Consider the following 21,048-nt stretch of genomic DNA (forward strand, 5'->3'; position numbering starts at 1 on the left):
GAAGCCCTCCAGGAAATCCCGTTCTTTGAACGGGATTTCCTGATCGCCTATCGCGGGAGGCGATCGGCGGGGCTGGGGGGATGCCGCTGAGCAGCGGCTATCATGTAGCGAGCCCTAGGCTCGCTACATGATTTAAAAAAAATAAATAAATAAATAAAAAAAACGGCTGCGCTGCCCCCTGGCGGTTTTTAATAGACCGCCAGGAGGGTTAAAAGAGTTTTTTTTTTTAAAAAAAACTGCTGTGCTGCCCCCTGGCGGTTTCTAATAGACCACCAGGAGGGTTAAAAGCTATGTCTTTCCAGTAGAAACTTATGCCTGTGAAAGTTGGACTATAAATACTGATACGACTTTTGAAACTCAAATACTTTGGTCACATAATGAAAAGACCGGATTCTTTGGAGAAATCTTTGATTCTTAGAAAAATTGAGGGCAAACAAAGACAACGACGACAGAGGTTAAGATGAATAGACAGGATATGTGAAGCCATGAACATGCCTATGCAACAGCTGAAAGAAGCCGTGATTGACAGAGACATCTGGCGTGGAGTACACATGGTCAAGAAGAAGCAGAGTCGACTGAACGAATAAGGAAAGCGAGAGAGTTTAAAAAAATGGCAAAAAAACCTTTCTGCGGAAATCGGAAAGTACGATTACCACGTAATTCCGCGTAATTAGTAATCAGCATTTCCGACCATCCCTACTTGCAAGAAAGAAGCAAAATGGGTGTCCATGTGTTTGCATGTCACAATAATGATGTTATTTTTTTCCTGTTCTAATAAAAAGTAACTGCAATAACATTTGCTAATACAGTATGTTTTTTGTTTTCAAATAGCTGTTTAGTAGTTACAGAATAAACGAAACCTACATACATGTAGGCCCTCAAACCTGTGCACAGAACACTACACATCTCTGTAAGTCTTATGGTGGCCATACACGGTACAATAAAAATGTTCGATTATCCCGTTTATTCAATATAAATGATCGAATCGAATGAAAGTTGAAAATATATTTTTTTTTCGATCAAGAAATTCGAACGATTATCCAGTTTTTTCGAGAAAAATCATATCGGACATGCTGGAAAAATCTTTAGATTCGATTTAACGGAATAATCGAACTAAATTATGTAATCGAAAAAAAAAGAAAAATTGTACCATGTATGGCCACCCTTATTAGAAGCAGCTTTTACAGCACAGACTACACATTCATACATATGTAAATCCAATATCTGCGGAATGTATGAGGACCACACGTTTCTATTATTACATTTACAAGAAACATTTCAGAAAACTGTTATTGCAGAAATGTTACATTCATCTGATAAATTGGATTTACAGGCTAAGTATTATCCTATATAATAAAACCCCCGTGTCTCTGCGTCCTGTCCCTGTGTGTGTGTGTCCCTGCTTCCAGACAGTTTGCTGTCTGAGAACCTCATTGCATTGTGGGAAATAACAGCTTTTTCCAACTGCCAAGCAAGCAACATCTCTCTGTGTGCATATACTTCGGATAGTGGTGGGAGACAGGTGAGCAGGACGCATCGGTATGCGTGTTGCTGGGGTTTAGTGGTCGTGGCCTAGCGCCCGCTTTTTAATAGGCAGGCCTTTTTACTAGTTGGAAAATACTGATAATACAAGTTTTGGTTGTCATGCATCGAAAACAATAGAAGAAAAAGTGGAAGCAGGTAATTTGGGCGCCAGTGGGCGTACATATTGTAGTGTCACCGGTGAGCTGGGCGCAGGGTGTGCTGAATGACGGCTTACCCTGCTGCCACTCAAATCCCCAGCAGCGTTAAATACTATTTCGCCTCTGAGTTGCAGCAACTCAGAGGGAGTATTCTGGGTCTGGCGATTGCATAGTAAAGCACGAGTGCTATAACGGCACCCAGTTCCGGTTCACCGAGCTCCGAAACTCCTTGCTATGCACAGTGACACATTGGTAAAATGGATACTGCATAGACCGCCATGTTTTTGGCTATAGCAGTACCCACTGGGTAATTTAGGTGCCGCCCACATCCGATAAATAGCGGCTACAGGCGCGCTGATCAGCGAAGGATGTGTTTAGCAGTGAAGTCAGTGCTGATATCAGCGGGGTTGGTTAGGGTTAGCATTAATAGAGGAATGGATGAAATGTGAATAGAATTAGGTTTAGTTGTATTAAAATATTGATAAAATATTGTTGAAAATGATAGACATATATACACATACATATAGTGTATATATATATATATATATATATATATATATATATATATATATATATATATATTATCTATCATTTCGGCTAGGCCTTGAGAATTTGCTTCTTGTCTATACAGGATTGATGATTGTATAGATGGTCCTTCTTTACACTTCAATCATTCAGTCGTTTGTTAAATCCGATCTAATTGGCTGGTAACATTGTAAAGCACTAACATCATATGTATATATTTGTAATTAGAGATGTAGCGAACGGTTCGCCGGCGAACGGTTCCAGGCGAACTTTGGGGGTTCGCGTTCGCCTGGACCAAGCGAACTTTTGCGGAAGTTCGATTCGCCCCATAATTCACTATGAGGGTCAATTTGACCCTCTGCATCACAGTCAGCAGGCACATTGTAGCCATTCAGGCTACACTAAGCCCTGGAGCCCCACCCCTCTTATATAAGGCAGGCTCGCTGGCCATGACACTCACTCGTGTGCCTGCTAGAGACAGACTAGGGACAGCTGCTGCAGACTTGTTCTCCTAGGGAAAGATTAGTTAGGCTCTTGGCTTGCTCCTGGCTGATTGTTATTGCTAAAATAGCACCCCTCAACAGCTCTTTTGAGAGCTCTAATGTTTTCCTGATGTGTTTTTCTTTTGTGTGTGTTGCTCACTGAATTATACAGCCCTATCTGTTGCAGCTGGACCTTGGTAATTGTTATTACTGTGCCAGCCAGGCCCTGCCTATCTATACTGGGACACCTACCTATACCTACCTAACTACTGGGGCACCTACTTGCCTATACGGGGACACCTACCTATACTAGGGGACCTACCTATGCCTACCTACCTATACTGGGTCTCCTACCCATGCCTAGCTAACTACTGGGTCTCCTACCTACGCCTACCTACCTATACTGGGACTTCTACCTATGCCTACCTACCTATACTGGGACTCCTACCTATGCCTAGCTAACTACTGGGACACCTACCTATGCCTATCTACATACAAGAAGATAATAAGGTTGTTGCTTCATTGTGGACAGACCAAATTTGATCAGCTGGATAGTCACTGTAGTTCTATCATTGAGCTACCACAGCCCGGCGACCATATGGGCTTGAAAACTGCCACGGCCTACACTCTCGCCATGGTGCGCACCAGTCCAGCATGGCCGTCACTACGCAAACAGCTGTTTGCGGTGCGTTACACAGTGAGTTTGGTGCGTCAGTGTGAAGCAGAACTCTAATTACACTCCCTGATTGATGTATACACATGCAAGATGTTTTTAAGCACTTTAGGCCTGCAATTTAGCATTCAATGCCATTTCTGCCCTTAAAGAGAACCCGAGGTGGGTTTGAAGAATGTTATCTGCATACAGAGGCTGGATCTGCCTATACAGCCCAGCCTCTGTTGCTATCCCAAACCCCCCTAAGGTCCCCCTGCACTCTGCAATCCCTCCATAAATCACAGCCACGCTGCTGACAAACAGCTTGTCAGAGCTGGCTGTGTTTATCTCTATAGTGTCAGTCTGCTGCTCTCCCCGCCTCCTGCAGAACTCCGGTCCCCGCCTGCATCCCTTCCCTCCCTGTTGATTGGAGGGAAGGGACGGGGGCAGGGACCGGAGCTATGCAGGAGGCGGGAGAGCAGCTGAGACTGACACTACAGATGTAAACAGAGCCTCACAGCACGGCTGTGATTTATAAGGGATTGCAGAGTGCAGGGGGACCTTAGGGGGGTTTGGGATAGCAACAGAGGCTGGGCTGTATAGGCAGATCCAGCCTCTGTATGCAGATAACATTCTTTAAACACACCTCGGGTTCTCTTTAAAACGCTGCTTTGCGTCACATCTAGATTTTCCCTGGGACTTTGGGCATGTATCCCACTCCGCCATGTCCCCCTCCAGGTGTTAGACCCCTTGAAACATCTTTTCCATCACTTTTGTGGCCAGCATAATTTTTTCTATTTTTCAAAGTTCGCATCCCCATTGAAGTCTATTGCGGTTCGCGAACTTTCGGCGAACCGGGAAATCGGAGGTTCGCGACATCTCTATTTGTAATTGGAAAAGGTTTAATTGCTAAGAGTGTACGGATTTAAAATGCAAGAGTTTACTTCATTCTTACTGAAGAACTTGGAATGAGGAAAGTTGACAAAAGGCATTTTGTTTCATCAAGACAATGCACCAGCACACAAGTCTGAGGTTGCAATGGCCATAATTCATAATTGTGGCTTTCAATTGTTAGAGCAGCTACGGTACCTTATTCGCCTGATGTGGCTCCACTGTGGAAATACCGAAAAGGGAAGAAATTTAACTCTGATAATGATGTCATGAGGATTCCCTTGAGGACCAAGATGTTGAGTTCTATAAAAAGGGTATAAAGGCCTTAAAAGAAATATCTAAAAGGAACATTCTGCTTCATGGAAATTATTTTGAGAATTTATAAAAAATAAAGCTCCTAGCTTTTGTCTTTATGGTTTAGGTTCATTCAAGGCTGGTTTTATACTGTTTGTGCCCCTAGGCTTACATTCTTGTTGCTCCTCTTCCAAAAGGAGAATCACCCTCCCCTATTCCATGTGCACTGTCCATGTACAGCATCTTCTTTTTCATGTACTTCATTGGGTAGCAGCAACTCTTTTCTTTGCATTGCTCCCCATTTGCAGATCCCCTTTACAATTCAAGGCTTCCTCTTATATATGCCGTAGCCCTTCTTCCATGTTCAGCTGCCTCCTTGGGCTCCAGCCGCTCAAGGCCCAGGCCCCAGACCTTTGTTGCCTTTTCAGATTCAGCTCTGGGTTTATTACTTGTCAAACAGCCCTTGTATAGAGTTGATCATAACAACCACAGTACCAATGAAGATCTAATACAGCGGTTGAAGGAAGGCCCACGGTCTCTTTGGTTTAGGCATCCTAATGCAGTCACAACCTCTGCATCCCATATTGCTATGCCCACCTTTACTGTGTCCTGTCAGCAAGACCTGGTGATCCTCAATAGATCCTCTTATTCTCCCTTTACAGATTAATGGGGCCTGATTCACAAAGCGGTGCTAACAGTTAGCACGCTGGTGAAAAGCCCTTTATCATGCCTAAACTCATTTTAGGCATGATAAGTTTAGGCATGATAAGTTTAGGCGTGATAAGTTTAGGCGTGATAAGTTTAGGCGTGATAAGTTTAGGTGTGATAAGTTTAGGTGTGATAAGTTTTTAGGCGTGATAAGTTTAAGCACCAACTGGGTTAGCATCGCAGTGCACAGCTGATCAAAAGTTTTGCGCTAGCAAAGTCTGGTGCACTTCGCATAGAGTTTAATGGCACTGCTTTGCGTGCAGGATTATGCGTGCGATCTAAACTTATCTAAACTTAGCATGCCTAAACTTATCACGCCTAAACTGGCTTTTCACTGCAACTGTGATCCATTTCGAATTGTTTGAGATAGCAACAGCAGCATTTACATATATTATGTTATTTTATTAGTTTTATTAGTGTTTTTTTTTCTAACTACAGTTACACTTTTACCTATTTTACACATATCTTCAGGCACTTGTATTTATCACCTTTTTATTATTGTAAAATGTACAATATCTGTAGCTTTTTTTTTTTCTTTTATTCATATAAAACATCTTGAAGGGTAGAGACAATTTGCTTTGTGAGTTTACAGTTATATAGAATAATCTATACTTATCTGGTCAGAAATTGTTTTAATTAGAGTGTTTCATGGTAAATCAAGGTTACATTAGGTTGATGGTTTTCATTAAAATGCAGAGAGCTACAATACATTTTGTGAGTCACAAAAAATAAAATAAAAAATAAAATATCTGAGGCATGCTAATACGGATAATTAGAATTCCAGTATCGTATTATTATGCCATAGCTCAACAATCTGTTTTATATTCAGTGTCTAGTGATCAGCTGATCAAGAAGGCCTAAGTCAACAGAATGTATGCATAATGGGTCTGACTTATAAGCACCACTGCACAGGAAACTGGAGCAAAAATCAAGCAGTTACCCACAGTAACCAATGATGTGGCAGCTGTTAAAGACCTTGTTCAGGCTCACAGTTTTTACAGCCATACGGCGTGGAATGTATCATCATTTGAAATGCACAACGTTTTATACATGGCGCGTAAACCTTGCCTGTAATATTCATATTTGGTTATCTGGTTTGCAAAAGGGAAGGAGAGGGAAAACCTGTGGTCCTTAAGTGGTTCATTTTTAACTCTTAGTGGATATGAGAATGGGTTACCTTAGTACACCTATATGCATTTTTTCATGGGTGGGCAGACATTTAGGTGTCCCACTGTTAAAGAACCCCCAGATGCCACCATGAACCCCCCAGGGCCTAGACTTCCACTTCCTCCTTGGCACTGGAGATGGGAAAGAGTACCTTGTCCATGGCCTGGATAAGGGCTCTGGGAGAGGCATTGCTGCCCCTCTCTTCCAGAGTCATCCATTCCATGTACACCAGCCCCCACAGTCCATGGCATGGGTTGATCTGGAAGAGAGGGGCAGCAATAGCTCAGGATACCCACATTTACAGTAATATTCCTGGTTTAGCGCAAATCGCATTGCACCAAGTGTAGAAGGACCCTTAATTTTTAACATTTAACAGAAAACAGCGGTGCAACGTTCTGCATATTTCTCTTCTTCTCTATGCTTTCCACAACAGTAAACAATTACAACCAATTTCTGAACATACGGTAGATTAGCCAAAACGCCTCCTATCCTCATCCTCCTCTTTAATGTGTTCTTTCCTTTTTACCCATCTATCAATATTGAATCTCTCAAGTGGGAATAGCATGAAAATATCGACGTACACGCTTCAAATGTGCCCCAGGCTTCAAATGTGCAAGTCGCAAAGTGTCTGTGATTTGCTAAATAGTGGAAGTGCCACAATTTTATTGTGATTCCTGGAGTGATCGCGGTTTGGCTTCTGCAGCCACTGATGCAATCGCTCCGGGATCACTCCTAAAATTCTGCAAGCAGGGTTTTGCACTCGCAATGCTGCTAGTGAGACTACACACATAGGGATCCACAGGTGTATCACTTTGCAGATCACTGACAAATGGTGAGTGTTGCAAAATCGCTCCCAGTTGGTACCAGGCTTAGCTGCTCTTTTCCTCTCCTCAAGCACTAGCCCCATTAGCCTGAGCCGCTTTCCCAGATCCCTGCAGAACCCGCACGCTTCCCAAGCTGTTGTAAACCCAGCTCTGTGCCAATGTAGACATCTCAGACCTATCCAACAGTGTCCTAACCTTGGCTAATAAACCCCTTAATGCTATGTCGCCCAATCGTGCGCCTGGCTGTGAATCATGTGCTGCTGAATCTGACCTCAAGGATCATCATCACACCTAAAGGATGCTCAGATGTATCAGCTCTACCATCTAGTCCTGGACTACTGATATCGCCAGCATCTCCCTGCTGCAAGAGTCATGTGGTCAGTGCATAGGGCCCATTCATCCTCCTGACTGCCGATCTTGAGGCTTTGGACTATAGAGGCAAAAGAAAAAAAGTAGGAAAGGTGTCCAGGCCACCTAACTCCCCTTCTGGCCCCCCCTTTGGCCCCTCCATCATCCCTCTTTGTTACGAGCACTTCCCACCACTACCTGAAAATACACTCTTGAATGGGCCATCTTAAAAAGAAGGTTAAATGGATTTTCTACTTTTTGTGCCCCAAGTTTGTTTTGCCTCCCCTTTCATGTGCAGCAGCACCCCTCCCATGTGCAGCTTCCTCTTACATGTGTATCATCCATGTACTATAGCCTCTCTTTTTCGCGTGTTACTCTCCATTTGCAGCATCTACTTTCATATGTAGCAACTCCTCTTTCATGCTCAGGTGCCCCCTTGGGCTGCAGGTGCCCACGGCCCTGGCCTTTGTAGCCTTTCCAGAAATCCAGGCCTGCCACTCTGCATACATGATCAGTCCTCGTAGCTACCTCTTCCATGCTCAGCCCCACTATCTCCGACCCCTGAAGTCCCCAAAGTCCCGTGCCCCCTGGACTTTGAATCAACAGCCAAATCATAGCACCATCACCCCTCGCTGCTCTTGGCCCCATCCCCCTACTGGCCCCACTAACTGTGACCTGCCATCCCTATCCAGCTGCACCGTTGACTTCAATGTAATAGGCTAAAGCTCATTTATAATCTAGATGCAGATTTGTATTTTTTGCAAATCGAGACTAGGGCCAATTTACTTCAAGACTGAGCTTGAAAATGTTCCTCACTCATCTCTACTCAGAAGTAACTGATGGTTACTTCAGAAGGGAGATATGCTAAGCCCACCACTTCTTGGGGCCTTTCCTAAACCACCAGTGATGGCCCTTTTTAACATAAGGACACCCCCCAACTTATCTACCTAACCGACCCTCTTTCTATCAGAACTAGGTCCCTCTAGTTCCAATAGAACTCACAGAAGGTTATAGTGCTCCTGCAATAAAGTCACAGTGCACTTCTTTACTGCTCATAAGGCCCTGTTTGGTCGGGTGTCCCGCGGCGTCTCACTAAAATGCTTTTCTGCTAGCGGGCAGAAAAGCATTCAGCAGCTATCGTCCGGGCTTCCCGTCATTCAAAACTGCCTTTGAGCTTTTGACCTCCGCAGTGCAACAGGAAGCACGGCACTTAGCGATCTCCTAAGCATTGTGCAGCCAATGGGAAAAATAGGGATCGGAATGCAACGTTTAAGCAAACAATGGTAAACGTCAGTACTGGTGCTGTCCTTGCTTAAGCGATGTGTGCTGCGGCCATCGTTTATCGACACCCCTGGGAACCGGCCCTATGGTAAATACTCTGCAGGATGTGTTTCAAGGTCGAGGAAAACCTCGAGGTCGAGGTTAAACTGCGCACCATTTAAATGCTGCAGCAGCAATTCTTGGGTATCCAAACATAGCTGTTATTTTGTCTTTACTGCTGCAGGGAGCTTTTTATCTAAACTTCACAGAAGGCATGTTAAATAAGTTTTCCTAAATATTTACATTTCCATTCAAAGAGTTTATAGTGGGCACTTGTAGCTTATTGCTCGTTTTATCCCAGCACTCTAGACGTGTTTTCTGGTGGCTTTTCTCTTCCTCCTCTATTTGTTATCAGTCTCTCCTCTCCTCTTTGCCATTGTGTGATTGCTTCCCCTCCTCTATCAGCCAGTGTGCTGATCCCCCTCCTCTCTCTCTCCTCAGTCTCCAGTGATGTGAGTCGGCGGTGCTCTGCAGACACACACACAGGCTGGCCGGATCAGCAGGTCACACACAGGACGCTGCACAGCATAGCAGTCTGGGGTGACAGCCTCCCGGGTCAGCAGGGTGCACGCTGGAGTACGGGGACGCATAGCAGCACCAGGAGCTTCCCTCGGGATCTTCAACAAGTCAACGCGGAGGCGTCCCTGTGCAGCAGACATGTCCCACTCAGCAACACGGCGGCTGCAGCGCGGAGCTCCCATCCATCTCCATCCAGGTACCGGACCTGAGACTGCTGCTGTACCCCTGACTCGCCTAGACATTCCTCAGCCTAGGGATAGGCTCTGCAGCACTCCTTGTAACTTGTGCACAGCTGGAGAGCTGCAATCAGAGGGCAGGAGCATCCATTAACCTGTAGCTGTCACTAATAGGCAATATGCATAGGAAATCAATTCATCACTCTGCCTAAACGATTAATACTAGTAGGTGGCTGGGGTTAAGGTGGCCACTAATGATCCAATCTTTTTCATCCAGTAATATGAGGGACTCCCTATAGTATCCATTCAATATATTTACTCAGTTTACTCTTCTACTACATAGATTGGATGAAAAAAGATTGCATCATTACTAACGGTACAATTTGTCCTAACCAATTCTATCAGATTAATAAAATTGATCCAGATCGATACTGCTAATCTGATCGAATTGGTTAAGAGATTTTTGACCATTAGTGGTCCCAAACTGTAATTTCTGATCGTTCATGCAAAGAATTGTTCGTAAACAGTTGTTTGGCAAATTGTACCATTAGTGGCCAGCTTAAGTGAGAGGATTTATTTGAATGAGTCAAGGAAGATGGTACAAGAACAACAATAACAACAGACACACACGCTCACAAGCACGCACGCACTTTGTCAATGGACTATACTGCATGTATATTTACATAGGAATACCAGGTACATTATCCTCAATATGGGGCAAACTATTTCTTCATTAATATGTCAAATGTGGATTTCAATGAATACTGAATATACGAATGAAGTGAAACTAAAAAGCATAGCAACCATATGCTACTTATTTATGTGTACTACTATTTGCATTCTCACGAGTCACGTAGATGGTTGGAATGGGCATTCCTGAAACGATTCCTGCATCAGAGTCCCCCCCCCCACCCTCTCCTGACACCCAATGCAGTAGAATACATTCGCGGTTCATTTCCACTGGTGCACTTTTCTATCGATGCTGTGCTGAACAGGTGCTGCAGACTTGCCAAAAAAAAACATAAGAACAACAGACAGCTTGTGGCTGTTGTTGATGTTGACTCCCAGGACATGCTGACTGGAAATGATTCATGAATTGCAGGTTATTCTGTCCCGGTGCAATTTTGTTGCCATTGGTATGTAGTTGATAGGTCAAAGTTTTAAGCTGCATATGGATAACAACACGATTTGTATGTAGTCGAGAAAAAAATAGAATTTCATTTAAAAACTAAAGCTGAGACAGTCCCCATCAGTTCCCCATCCCCCAATTTGGTAACCACTAGTGGAATGCCCAGTGTTGGACTGGGAGCTGGAAAAACTGAAGAAATCCACCTGCTGGCCAAGCAGCAGTAACCCTGTGTTATCACTCCCAATAGAAACCTACAGCAAGTCCTCACTGTGGGCTGGTGCACACCGGGCGGCTTTTTGGGCGTTTTCAGATCCGCTTGCGGCTGCGGATCTGCTTGGTCAATGTATCTCAATGGGGTGGTGCACACCAGAGCGGGAGGCGTTTTGCGGAAACGAAAAATGCCTGGGTGAGGCATTTTTTGGATTTCGGATGCGTTTCTGCCTCAATGTTAAGTATAGGAAAAACGCAAACCGCTCTGAAAAACGGCACTTTAGAGCGGTTTTGCAGGCGTTTTTGTTACAGAAGCTGTTCAGTAACAGCTTTACTGTAACAATATATGAAATCTACTATACTGAAAACCGCAGCAGCAATCCGCAAAACGCTAGCAAAACGCCTCATAAAAATAAAAAAAAGCGTTTAAAAATCTGCTAGCATTTTGCGGATCTGCTAGCGGGTTTTGGTGTGCACCAGCCCTGTGAGCAGCAACACCTGATTACTGCTGCTTGGCCAGCAAGTGGATTTCCTCAGCTTTTCCAGCTCCCTGTCCGACACTGGGAGTGCCAAGGGTTGTTGGATGTGTGACTGCATCCACTGCTTACTGGCTTCCTTATGCTGGATGCACACCATGCGTTTCCGCGTCAAATGCGTCCGTCGATACGTGTCGATTCGATTATTTCCGAGCATTTCCGAACGCATTTCGATGATTTTTAGGTCGATCGCCATGTAAAGTATGGCAAATCGACCTAACGATCCATCGAAGCTTGAATCGGACATGTCGGAAATAATCGAATCGATGCGTATCGACGGACGCATCGAACGTGGAAACGCATGGTGTGTATCCATTAGGCTACTAGATTTTTAAGGTAAACAACCAACGCCTCCCAATTTACCTGGCTTAGCACCTTGCAAAACTAGATATTAGATCCATTGTCAAAAGAAATCTGATTGGATATTGATCGAACGCCACCACTGCTAGCTCTGTACCGATTGATGACAACACAGTACAACACAGATTGTCAATAGAACAACACTCACACCTGGTCCCCTCCCCCCTTGCGCTTACTTGTGATTAAAATAGCTTTTTTTCAGTCAATGTTCAATTGATTCATTTTGATGGAATCAAAAGGGGAAACGCTGTGGCTTTTAAAAGATTTTTGTCTGGTTCGACTCTTTCATCAAAGTGGACCTGAACTCTTGCACAGGACACAGGGAAAACAGAGAAATGCACCCTGTGTCTTTAGAGAGAAGATCCTGCCTAATTCCCCCTCATCTGTAAGGAATCACAAGTGTAATGTGTGCTCTCAACTGTGTCTGCTCAGGAAACTCGGCAGAGCAGCTAATTTGTAAACATGGGATATTAACCCTTTCTATGCTTCCATGAAACCAGGAAGTAGACACACTGCAGATTTATTGCAGAAATTCTGTAAGCTATAACAAAGAATTGTTTTTCTTTAAAGGTTATTATGCTGTTGCTCATCTTTTAGAGCAGAGAGGAAGTTCTGAGTTCAGGTCTGCTTGAAGGCTATGCTCACAGTGGTGTGTTAGGGTGCGGCGTAATGGCTGTATTGTTTTTACTAGCTTTTTGCACTGCGTTGCACCACCCATGCGACATTGACAGTGCAGTTGGTACATTGTGGTATAATGGCATGCGGCAGCCTAATGCATTGCATGCAGTACTTATCACAAAACGCGCTCGTTAACCATGTCGGTGAAGCATACTTTTCATTGACTATGCTTCACTGTATGTGACAACGCACAGATAATGTGTGCCGCAACTTACTGTTCTGTTGCACTTCTGCTTAATTGAGTATCTTATCTATTAAAACCATCTAATGTATATGTATATAGTGTATGCATGGAACACTTTAGTCATAGTAGAGACTATTATAATAAGTTGGCCAGCAGTATTGTTATAGCACTGACATCTTTCGACGCGTTTTGCCTTAATTAAGTTACGGAACAAAGTGCAGTAACCCATAGTAACCAATAAATACATTTTTTTTACTGATCCCACCATGGTGAAATTAAATGCAGTTGGTGTGGACTGTAGCGCTGTAGCATTGTAGATCACACTAATTTATTGCATAGGCTAAACCGTTTCTCTTGAGATAAATGCACATTAAAGGCGGATGTCCTTAGCTGCACGCATGACCTACATCTGAATTTACAATGTCTCCGTCCAGCCAGGCGGTATACGCAATGCCTCTGTCCAGCTAGGCAGCATCGCACAGGCAGGATGTTTGCAGTGATACAAAGCAAACAAGAGTCCCTGCTATTGCCAGCCCACAATCTACCTGTTACTTGATGTGGCAGGCTTTCATGGCTGGTATGGAGGCAGCTTGTTTCCATATAGTAGATCAGGAATGGAATAGCTTAGGTAGAAGTGACACTGCAGATTCCCCACATTCCTCAGAATGGAAGCTTTTCCCGCAGATCTAGAAGACAGCAACAATAAATACCGTCTCCAGCAACCCTAAAGAACAGAATCATATTTGCAATTATTTCATGCAAAGGCTTTAACCTTAAACAGCCCTGTACTGAGAACAAAGTTAGCATTTCCAAGGTTTATTTAAGGGAATCCTGTGTTTGATGCTGTGAATCATTTGGCAAAGTTCTGCATGCACAGTATACCAGAGTGACTGTAGTGTTGTCATAGCTGATTAAATACTAGCTCAGACTTGGACGCTTGATAAATTTAGATACAGGAAGGCTGTGCTGCTGATTAAGAGAGATCTTGGGGCAGGGGAATCCACATTGTTGCTCTATGTTGTGTTTTGTCTTAATGAACAGATCTAACGGATACAGCCAGGGCTCTGTCACGGAAATTCATGGGGGGGGGTATTCTGTATAAAGAAATATTCTATGCATCGATTCCACTGCTAATCGGAGACAGCGAACCTTGATGCACTGAATTCCAGAGTATCTTCGCTTACATAAACCAGGTCACGCTTCGTGCAATTGTCATTTCCACTGAGGAAGATATTCCAGGTGGTCCATATTGTAACTCTGTGCGCAAGTGCAGTCTTCAACAAAAAATGTGGGGGAAAAATATTCAGAGTACAGAAAATGAGAGCAACTAATGAACAACTAAAATGTATCAGTATTCTGACTGCTTGCAATGGATACATCTTGCGTTCCCCATATTAGATGGCGTGAAATTAATTTGGCTGAGTTCTGTGGGTACCATGCTTTTGGGTCCTTCAACAAAACCAGTCTGACACATGATGGGTAGGATGGAGGCACACACTGTGTGTTCTATTTTAGTGTTTTAAAATATAAATACAAATAAAAAAGAGAAGTAATCGCTTATCTCTCCTGAAGATATAGACACCAGTAAATATTTATTCAAAAAGAAATCTGACAACGCGTTTCATGGGTCATGGCCCGCTTCCTCAGGTGTGCTGATGATTAATAGAGATCTTGGGGCAGGGGAATCCACATTGCTGCTCTATGCTCACAACGTGTTTTCTCTTAATAGATAGATCTAACAGATACAGCCAAGGCTCAGTCACGGAAATTCAGAAGGAAATGGGCAGGCTGTTTTTACTATACCATATACAGAAATATTCTATGCATCAATTCCATTGCTACTCGGATCGGAGACAGCGAACATTGATGCACTATATTCCAGAGTATCTTTGTTTATATAAACCATGTCACGCTTCAAGATATTGTCATTTTCACTGAGGGGGATATTCCAGGCGGTCCATATTGTAACTCTGTGCACAAGTGCAGTCTTTAACAAAAAATAAGGGTTTGTTTCAGAAAAAAATATTCAGAGTACAGAGAATGAGAGCAACTAATGAGCAAGTAAAATGTATTCGTTTTCTGACTGATTTCAATGGATACATATTGAGTTCCCCACATTAGATTGTGTGAAATTCATTTGGCTGAGCTCTGTGGGTACCATGTTTTTGAGTCCTTCAACAAGACCTGTCTGACACATAATGGGTAGGATGGAGGCGCCCACTGTGTGTTCTATTTTAGTGTTTTAAAATTAAAATAAAAAAGAGAGGTAATCATCTACCTCTTCAGAAGATATAGACACTAATTCAACTGGAAAAAATATTGATGCAAAAAGCAATCTGACAACGTGTTTCACGGGGCATGGCCGCTTCCTCAGGTAAATACGAAAATGCCTTGGTATCAGAGGATAGAGTGTAGGCGCCTCTATTGACCTGAGGAAGTGGGTCATGACCTGTTGTCAGATTGCTTTTTGAATAAACATTTTTCCAGTTGCACTAGTGTCTATATCTTCTGGAGAGGTAAGCGATTACCTCTCTTTTATATTAATTTAGATTTTAAAACACTAAAATAGAACATACATCAAACGCCTACATCCTACCCTTTACCAGTCAGACCTCCTTTGGAGATAATAGCTTTGCAGTTTTTCTGGAGAGTCTATTGTGCTAAAGGAGAGTGGCCGTCCAGTAACCAGCAGGACCCGGAGCACGGAGCGGGGACGGTTAATTCTCCGCAGCCTATATGGTGGTTGCAGGAACTTTGTGAGTATATATCTATATACTTTTATCCTCCCTATACCTGATGGTACTGCACCATTGGTCCTGGTCTCTCCCTACTCTCGCCCAGGTATTCTTGGTCCCTACAAGAATCACTGAACCCCGCCTACAGCCTGAGTGTCCAACAAATGGTCAGTTGGAAAACTCTCCCTTACGTAGTGCAGTGAATAGGGAAATCTAATAGTTATTAGAAAAATAATTATGGAGAGATGGACCAGAGAGATGGCTTCACTAATCTAACCTTCAAAGAGGAGTCACATGGACAGTATAGCTGTGGGTATTTTGGTGCTTCATCACCCCCTGTTTAACAACTGCCAATCACGCTCATGTTTTGGCATCCACATTATACCATTTTTGCAGTGTTAATTCATTACTTTTTACAAGTGCTTATAATCGAAGACATCTGCGTTGAGTCAGCATTAGTAAAACTTTTTATGCTGTTTTTTTGGTTTTTTGTTTACCTCTGAGGAGTTACTGCTTTGTTCTATGTGACCAAACAACTTCTAAACCTGAACACCTTTGTATGCTTTCACTTAGTTTAAAGTGCATAATGGAAGGCAATAGTTGCTTGGAGAAAGAACCAACTGCCATCAACTGTATGCGTGAGCCCTTGGTCCCTGGGATAGCATGAATTTCCCCTGGTGGGCATCACTTCTGGCAACTGCCAATCTGTACTGGACTTGGGTTGCTGTGTGACGGCTTCTGCTCCACATGCTCCAAGTGACGGATCTGTGAGTTAACAGGTGCCATACATTTTCCTGCCAGCTCTGCTGTGGTGGCTACAAGGGCCTTGAGCTGTCCAATGGACTCATTGGTGTCACTGCACGGTACTGTTTTGCCATATGCTGGATCTACCAGATCTTATGGAAATGAGAACTGCTTAGCTGCTTTTGCCTCACTTTGCTTGCAAAATGTGCTGGACTGTGCCTAAAGGACAGGCCTGGATTTACCTCCCAGGAGCCTATAGGCACAGATGTCCTGGCACCTTAGACTTCACATGCCTACAGTGCCTTATGGTAAATCCGGCCATGCTAAAGGATGCATGAGACAAATAAAAAAAATCTGATTTACTTACCTGGGGCTTCCTCCAGCCCCTAGAAGCCTATGTGTCACCAACCGTAACTCCTCTGTCAGCCAGTCTCCCAGGGTTCCCTCCATAGCAGAAGCTGACTTGGCCAGAGTGGTGGCTTCTGCGCATGTGCGCGCCCAGGCCACTCCCACCCATGGGAGCGTTCTGCGCAGGCACAAAAGTACTACCACTGCACAGAGCAAGACTGCTAATGGCTCTTCTGCATGCTCGCATATGCACTGAAGCTGCCATCCTAACCATCGGTGGCCATTACCGACGGGATCTCGGGAGGCTTTCTGAGAGCTGAGCTGCAGCAAGGGACTCATAGGTTTCTAGGGGTTGGAGGAAGCCCCAGGTAAGTAAATCTATTCTTTTTTAATTTGCCTCATGCATCCTTTCAGCTGGTTTCTTTATGTGGACTGTCTATGCAGACCAACACTATGGTTGTAACCTGGGTATTAGTTTGAGTTTAGGGGGAGGGGCAGTTTGGTGTGTGATATGGTGTGGCTGGTGCAACATCGCTGTTTCTATGGTTTTAATGAGTATGTGCTCACTCACTTATTAAGACCTTTGCATTTTATCCTGTTATAACAATAAATATACCTTTTTGTACACCTACCTGTGGCATTTCAATTTTGATTGCTGGTCAGCATGAGTCTTTCGCAGGTCCTATATAGGTGGTGGTGGGTGCTGGGCACTTAGGCCCACAGTGCCCAGCACCCACCGCTACCCACATTGCTTCACCTATTGGTACGTTATACTATACACTGTTACGCATTTTTATGCTACTGCCACAATATGGAATAAATAGTTGAATGCAGTGCCGGTTTCCTCTCCTCTCTCTCTCCCCTCTCCCATACAGCAACGTTATATTCAATACCAGAGCACGTGTTTACCACCATATTGTATGAAGCACAGTGGGTCCTGCCAGCTCCCCACTCAAGATTCCAGCTGCAGTGCCAACCTCCATACATTCTCACATCACATCCTATATAGGTGGTGACATTTGGGAATTTCTACCACTTTGAAGTTCCAACCTTTATCCCCAATCCCATTTCCCTGCATAGGACCCCTTGGTCCTAATGTAGGTTAAGAGTAGTGGTGCTCAAATACCCCTTTTTAAAATTCGAGTTTGGTCGAATTCGAATAGTAAATTATTCGAGGTCAGTCGAATATTCGAGTCGAATAAATTTTACTATTCGATTCGACCTCGGACTTCGAGCTCACTATTCGAGTCGGTATTCGAGCTCATTATTCGAGCTGACTATTCGAATTGGCCTTAAATAGCTTCCCAACACTTGTTTTGAGGGTTAATGATGCAAGAAACATATTTTTTTCCAAGTGACAACAGCAAGTGATTATGTGGGGATGTTCCTTTAAAAAAAAAAAAAGGTGAAAAGAGAAGTTGTGTCCAGAATTTTGTTCAGTACTGTATATACTTCTTCTTCTTCTTCTTCTTTATCTTCTATATCTTCTTCTTCTTCTTCTATATCTTCTTCTTCTTCTTCTTCTTCTTCTTCTTCTTCTTCATCTTCTTCATCTTCATCTTCTTCATCTTCATCTTCTTCATCTTCTTCATCTTCTTCTTCATCTTCTTCATCTTCTTCATCTTCATCTTCTTCATCTTCTTCTTCATCTTCTTCATCTTCTTCTTCTTCTTCTTCTTCTTCTTCTTCTTCTTCTTCTTCTTCATCTTCTTCTTCATCTTCTTCATCTTCTTCTTCATCTTCTTCATCTTCATCTTCTTCATCTTCTTCTTCATCTTCTTCATCTTCTTCTTCTTCTTCTTATTCATCTTCTTCATCTTCTTCTTCTTCTTCTTCATCTTCTTCATCTTCATCTTCTTCTATATCGTCTTCTTCGTCACTTATTTCTCTTTTCATTTTTTTTTTTTTTAAAGAAATGCAGCTATTTTTGAGCGTAACAACAAATAGCTGGTGGCGCACGCATGTTGGAAGCGCCATTGTATGTGCTCCCTGGCAGTGGAAACACACAGACAGCAGGAGGTAAATTTAGCAGCAGGAGGAGGAGGATGAGTGTGTGGCAGCATGCAGTCAATGATGCAGGCAGCGTGACATAATAGCCCTGGTACCTAGCGGTGATACCATGGCTGTAAATAAACACAACAGGAGGTCCCAGACAGCGGTCGTGCAGCCCACATTGTGTCCAATACACAACTGGGACAACACAGTTTTCAACCCGGGCACCTCAGAAAAATTAAACCTTTTTTTGTAATGGTTTTGTAGTTTTGGTTTTACAACCAATTACACAGATATATAGCTATTTTTTGACGTAATAGCTGGTGGCAGAGTGGCAGCAGAAGGTAAATCTGTGTACCCTGGCGGTGGGAAACACAGACAGACAGCAGCAGCAGCAGGAGGAGGAATGGAGGAGAGTAATTATGTGAGCAGCTATTGTTTGACGTAATAGCTGGTGGCAGTGTGGCAGCAGAAGGTAATTCTGTGTACCCTGGCAGTGGGAAACACAGACAGACAGCAGCAGCAGGAGGAATGGAGGAGTAGTGTGAGTGTGGCAGCAGGTAGGCAGCGTGACATAATAGCCCTGGTACCTAGCGGTGATACCAGGGCCGTAAATAAACACAACAGGAGGTCCCAGACAGCGGTCGTGCAGCCCACATTGTGTCCAATACACAACTGGGACAACACAGTTTTCAACCCGGGCACCTCAGAAAAATTAAACCTTTTTTTTTTTTTAATGGTTTTTTGGTTTTTGGTTTTACAACCAATTTAGCTATTTTTGGACGTAATAGCTGGTGGCAGAGTGGCAGCAGAAGAAGGTAATTCTGTGTACCCTGGCAGTGGGAAACACAGACAGACAGCAGCAGCAGGAGGAGGAATGGAGGAGTAGGCGAGCAGCTATTGTTTGACGTAATAGCTGGTGGCAGAGTGGCAGCAGAAGGTAAATCATCTGTGTACCCTGGCAGTGGGAAACACAGACAGACAGCAGCAGCAGCAGCAGGAGGAGGTATGGAGGAGCAGTGTGAGTGTGGCAGCAGGTAGGCAGCGTGACATAATAGCCCTGGTACCTAGCGGTGATACCAGGGCCGTAAATAAACACAACAGGAGGTCCCAGACAGCGGTCGTGCAGCCCACATTGTGTCCAATACACAACTGGAACAACACAGTTTTCAACCCGGGCACCTCAGAAAAATTAAACCTTTTTTTTTTTTAATGGTTTGTTTGGTTTCGGTTTTGCAACCAATATAGCTATTGTTTGACGTAATAGCTGGTGGCAGAGTGGCAGCAGAAGAAGGTCATTCTGTGTACCCTGGCAGTGGGAAACACAGACAGACAGCAGAAGGGCAGTACACAGCAGCCCACTGTAGGTGTAAAATGTGTGGCTGCAGGCGACGTAATAGTCAAAGTGAACCAGGCTGGCTTAGTGAGCAGGAGCCAGGAGGTGGTAAAGGGTGGTAAGGCACATTAACGATGGTTCCGGCAGCCAGTTCATGTCCCCCTCTCGCCGACAACAGGGGCCAGGAACTCGCCTTCCACCCACGCCTGGTTCATCTTGAGAAACGTCAGTCTGTCCACAGACTTGTGAGACAGACGTGAGCGTTTCTCGGTGACCACGCCACCAGCTGCACTGAAGCAGCGCTCGGACAGCACGCTGGAAGGGGGGCAGGACAGCACTTCCAGGGCGTACTGCGCTAGCTCGCTCCAGATCTCCATGCGCTTGACCCAATACTCCATGGGATCAACAGGGGCATCGCTGTCAAGCCCGCTGTACGACCCCATGTAGTCAGCCACCATGCGGGTCAGGCGCTGGCTGTGACCGGAGGAGGATGCTGCTGCATGCATCTCCTCTCTAGTCACTGCTGCCGGAGCCTCTACAGTCCTGTAGAGCTCGTGGCTGAGAGACAGCAGGTCTGTGGGGCGCTTGCTGCTGCTGGATGCAGGCACCTGCTGCTGCCTCTGTGCTGGCTGCTGGACAGTGGGGGTGGAAGGCTGGGGGAAGGCTTCCTCCAAGCGCTCAACAAGGGCCTGCTGCAAGCTCCTTATTTGTTGCGCTGGGTCTCCTCCTGCAGGCGGCAGGAACTGGCTCAACTTCCCCTTGAGGCGTGGGTCCAACATCATGCTGATCCAGATGTCCTCCCTCTGCTTCATCTGGATCACCCTGGGGTCCCTGCGCAGGCACGCCAGCATGTGCGCTGCCATTGGGAAGAGGCGGGCCACGTCTGCTGGCACATCGACGTCAGTGCTGTCCTCATCCTCCTCCTCTGCCGCCTCATCCTCTCTCCACCCCTGCACCAACTCAGCTGCGCTGTGCTGATCCCCCTCATCAGCAGCCAGGTCAGGGACCTCCACCAAGTCCTCCTCCTCCTCCCCCTCAGAGGTGGACTGCGCAGCTGGTTGCCGCTCCTGCTGGTCCAAGGCTGCCGCTCCCTGTTCCAGCAAACCATCGAGGGCCCTGTTCAGCAGAGAAACCAGGGGCACCCACTCGCAGACCATAGCATGGTCCCTGCTCACCATGTTTGTGGCCTGCAGGAAGGGAGCCAGCAC

The 21,048-nt window shown here is 44.8% G+C and overlaps 1 protein-coding gene across 6 annotated transcripts in view; it reads left to right on the forward strand.

The window, feature by feature from the left end:
• The first annotated feature begins 1,499 nt into the window (after nucleotides 1-1,499).
• Nucleotides 1,500-21,048, forward strand: part of PDE1B (phosphodiesterase 1B) — a 493,290-nt gene continuing 473,741 nt past the window's right edge. For 4 of the 6 annotated variants that reach the window (XR_011026081.1, XR_011026080.1, XR_011026082.1 and 1 more), the window contains exon 1: nucleotides 9,340-9,608. Coding sequence is in view for 2 of the 6 variants with exons in the window: in XM_068267286.1 (XP_068123387.1) it covers nucleotides 9,551-9,608 (58 nt within the window). In the remaining 4 variants the exon portion in view is untranslated. Of the gene's footprint in view, nucleotides 1,523-9,339; nucleotides 9,609-21,048 lie in introns of those variants that run through there. The other 2 variants (XM_068267291.1, XM_068267287.1) reach the window with 2 other exon arrangements.

This window comes from Hyperolius riggenbachi, chromosome 2 (genome assembly GCF_040937935.1).
Source record: "Hyperolius riggenbachi isolate aHypRig1 chromosome 2, aHypRig1.pri, whole genome shotgun sequence".
NCBI lineage: Eukaryota > Metazoa > Chordata > Amphibia > Anura > Hyperoliidae > Hyperolius > Hyperolius riggenbachi.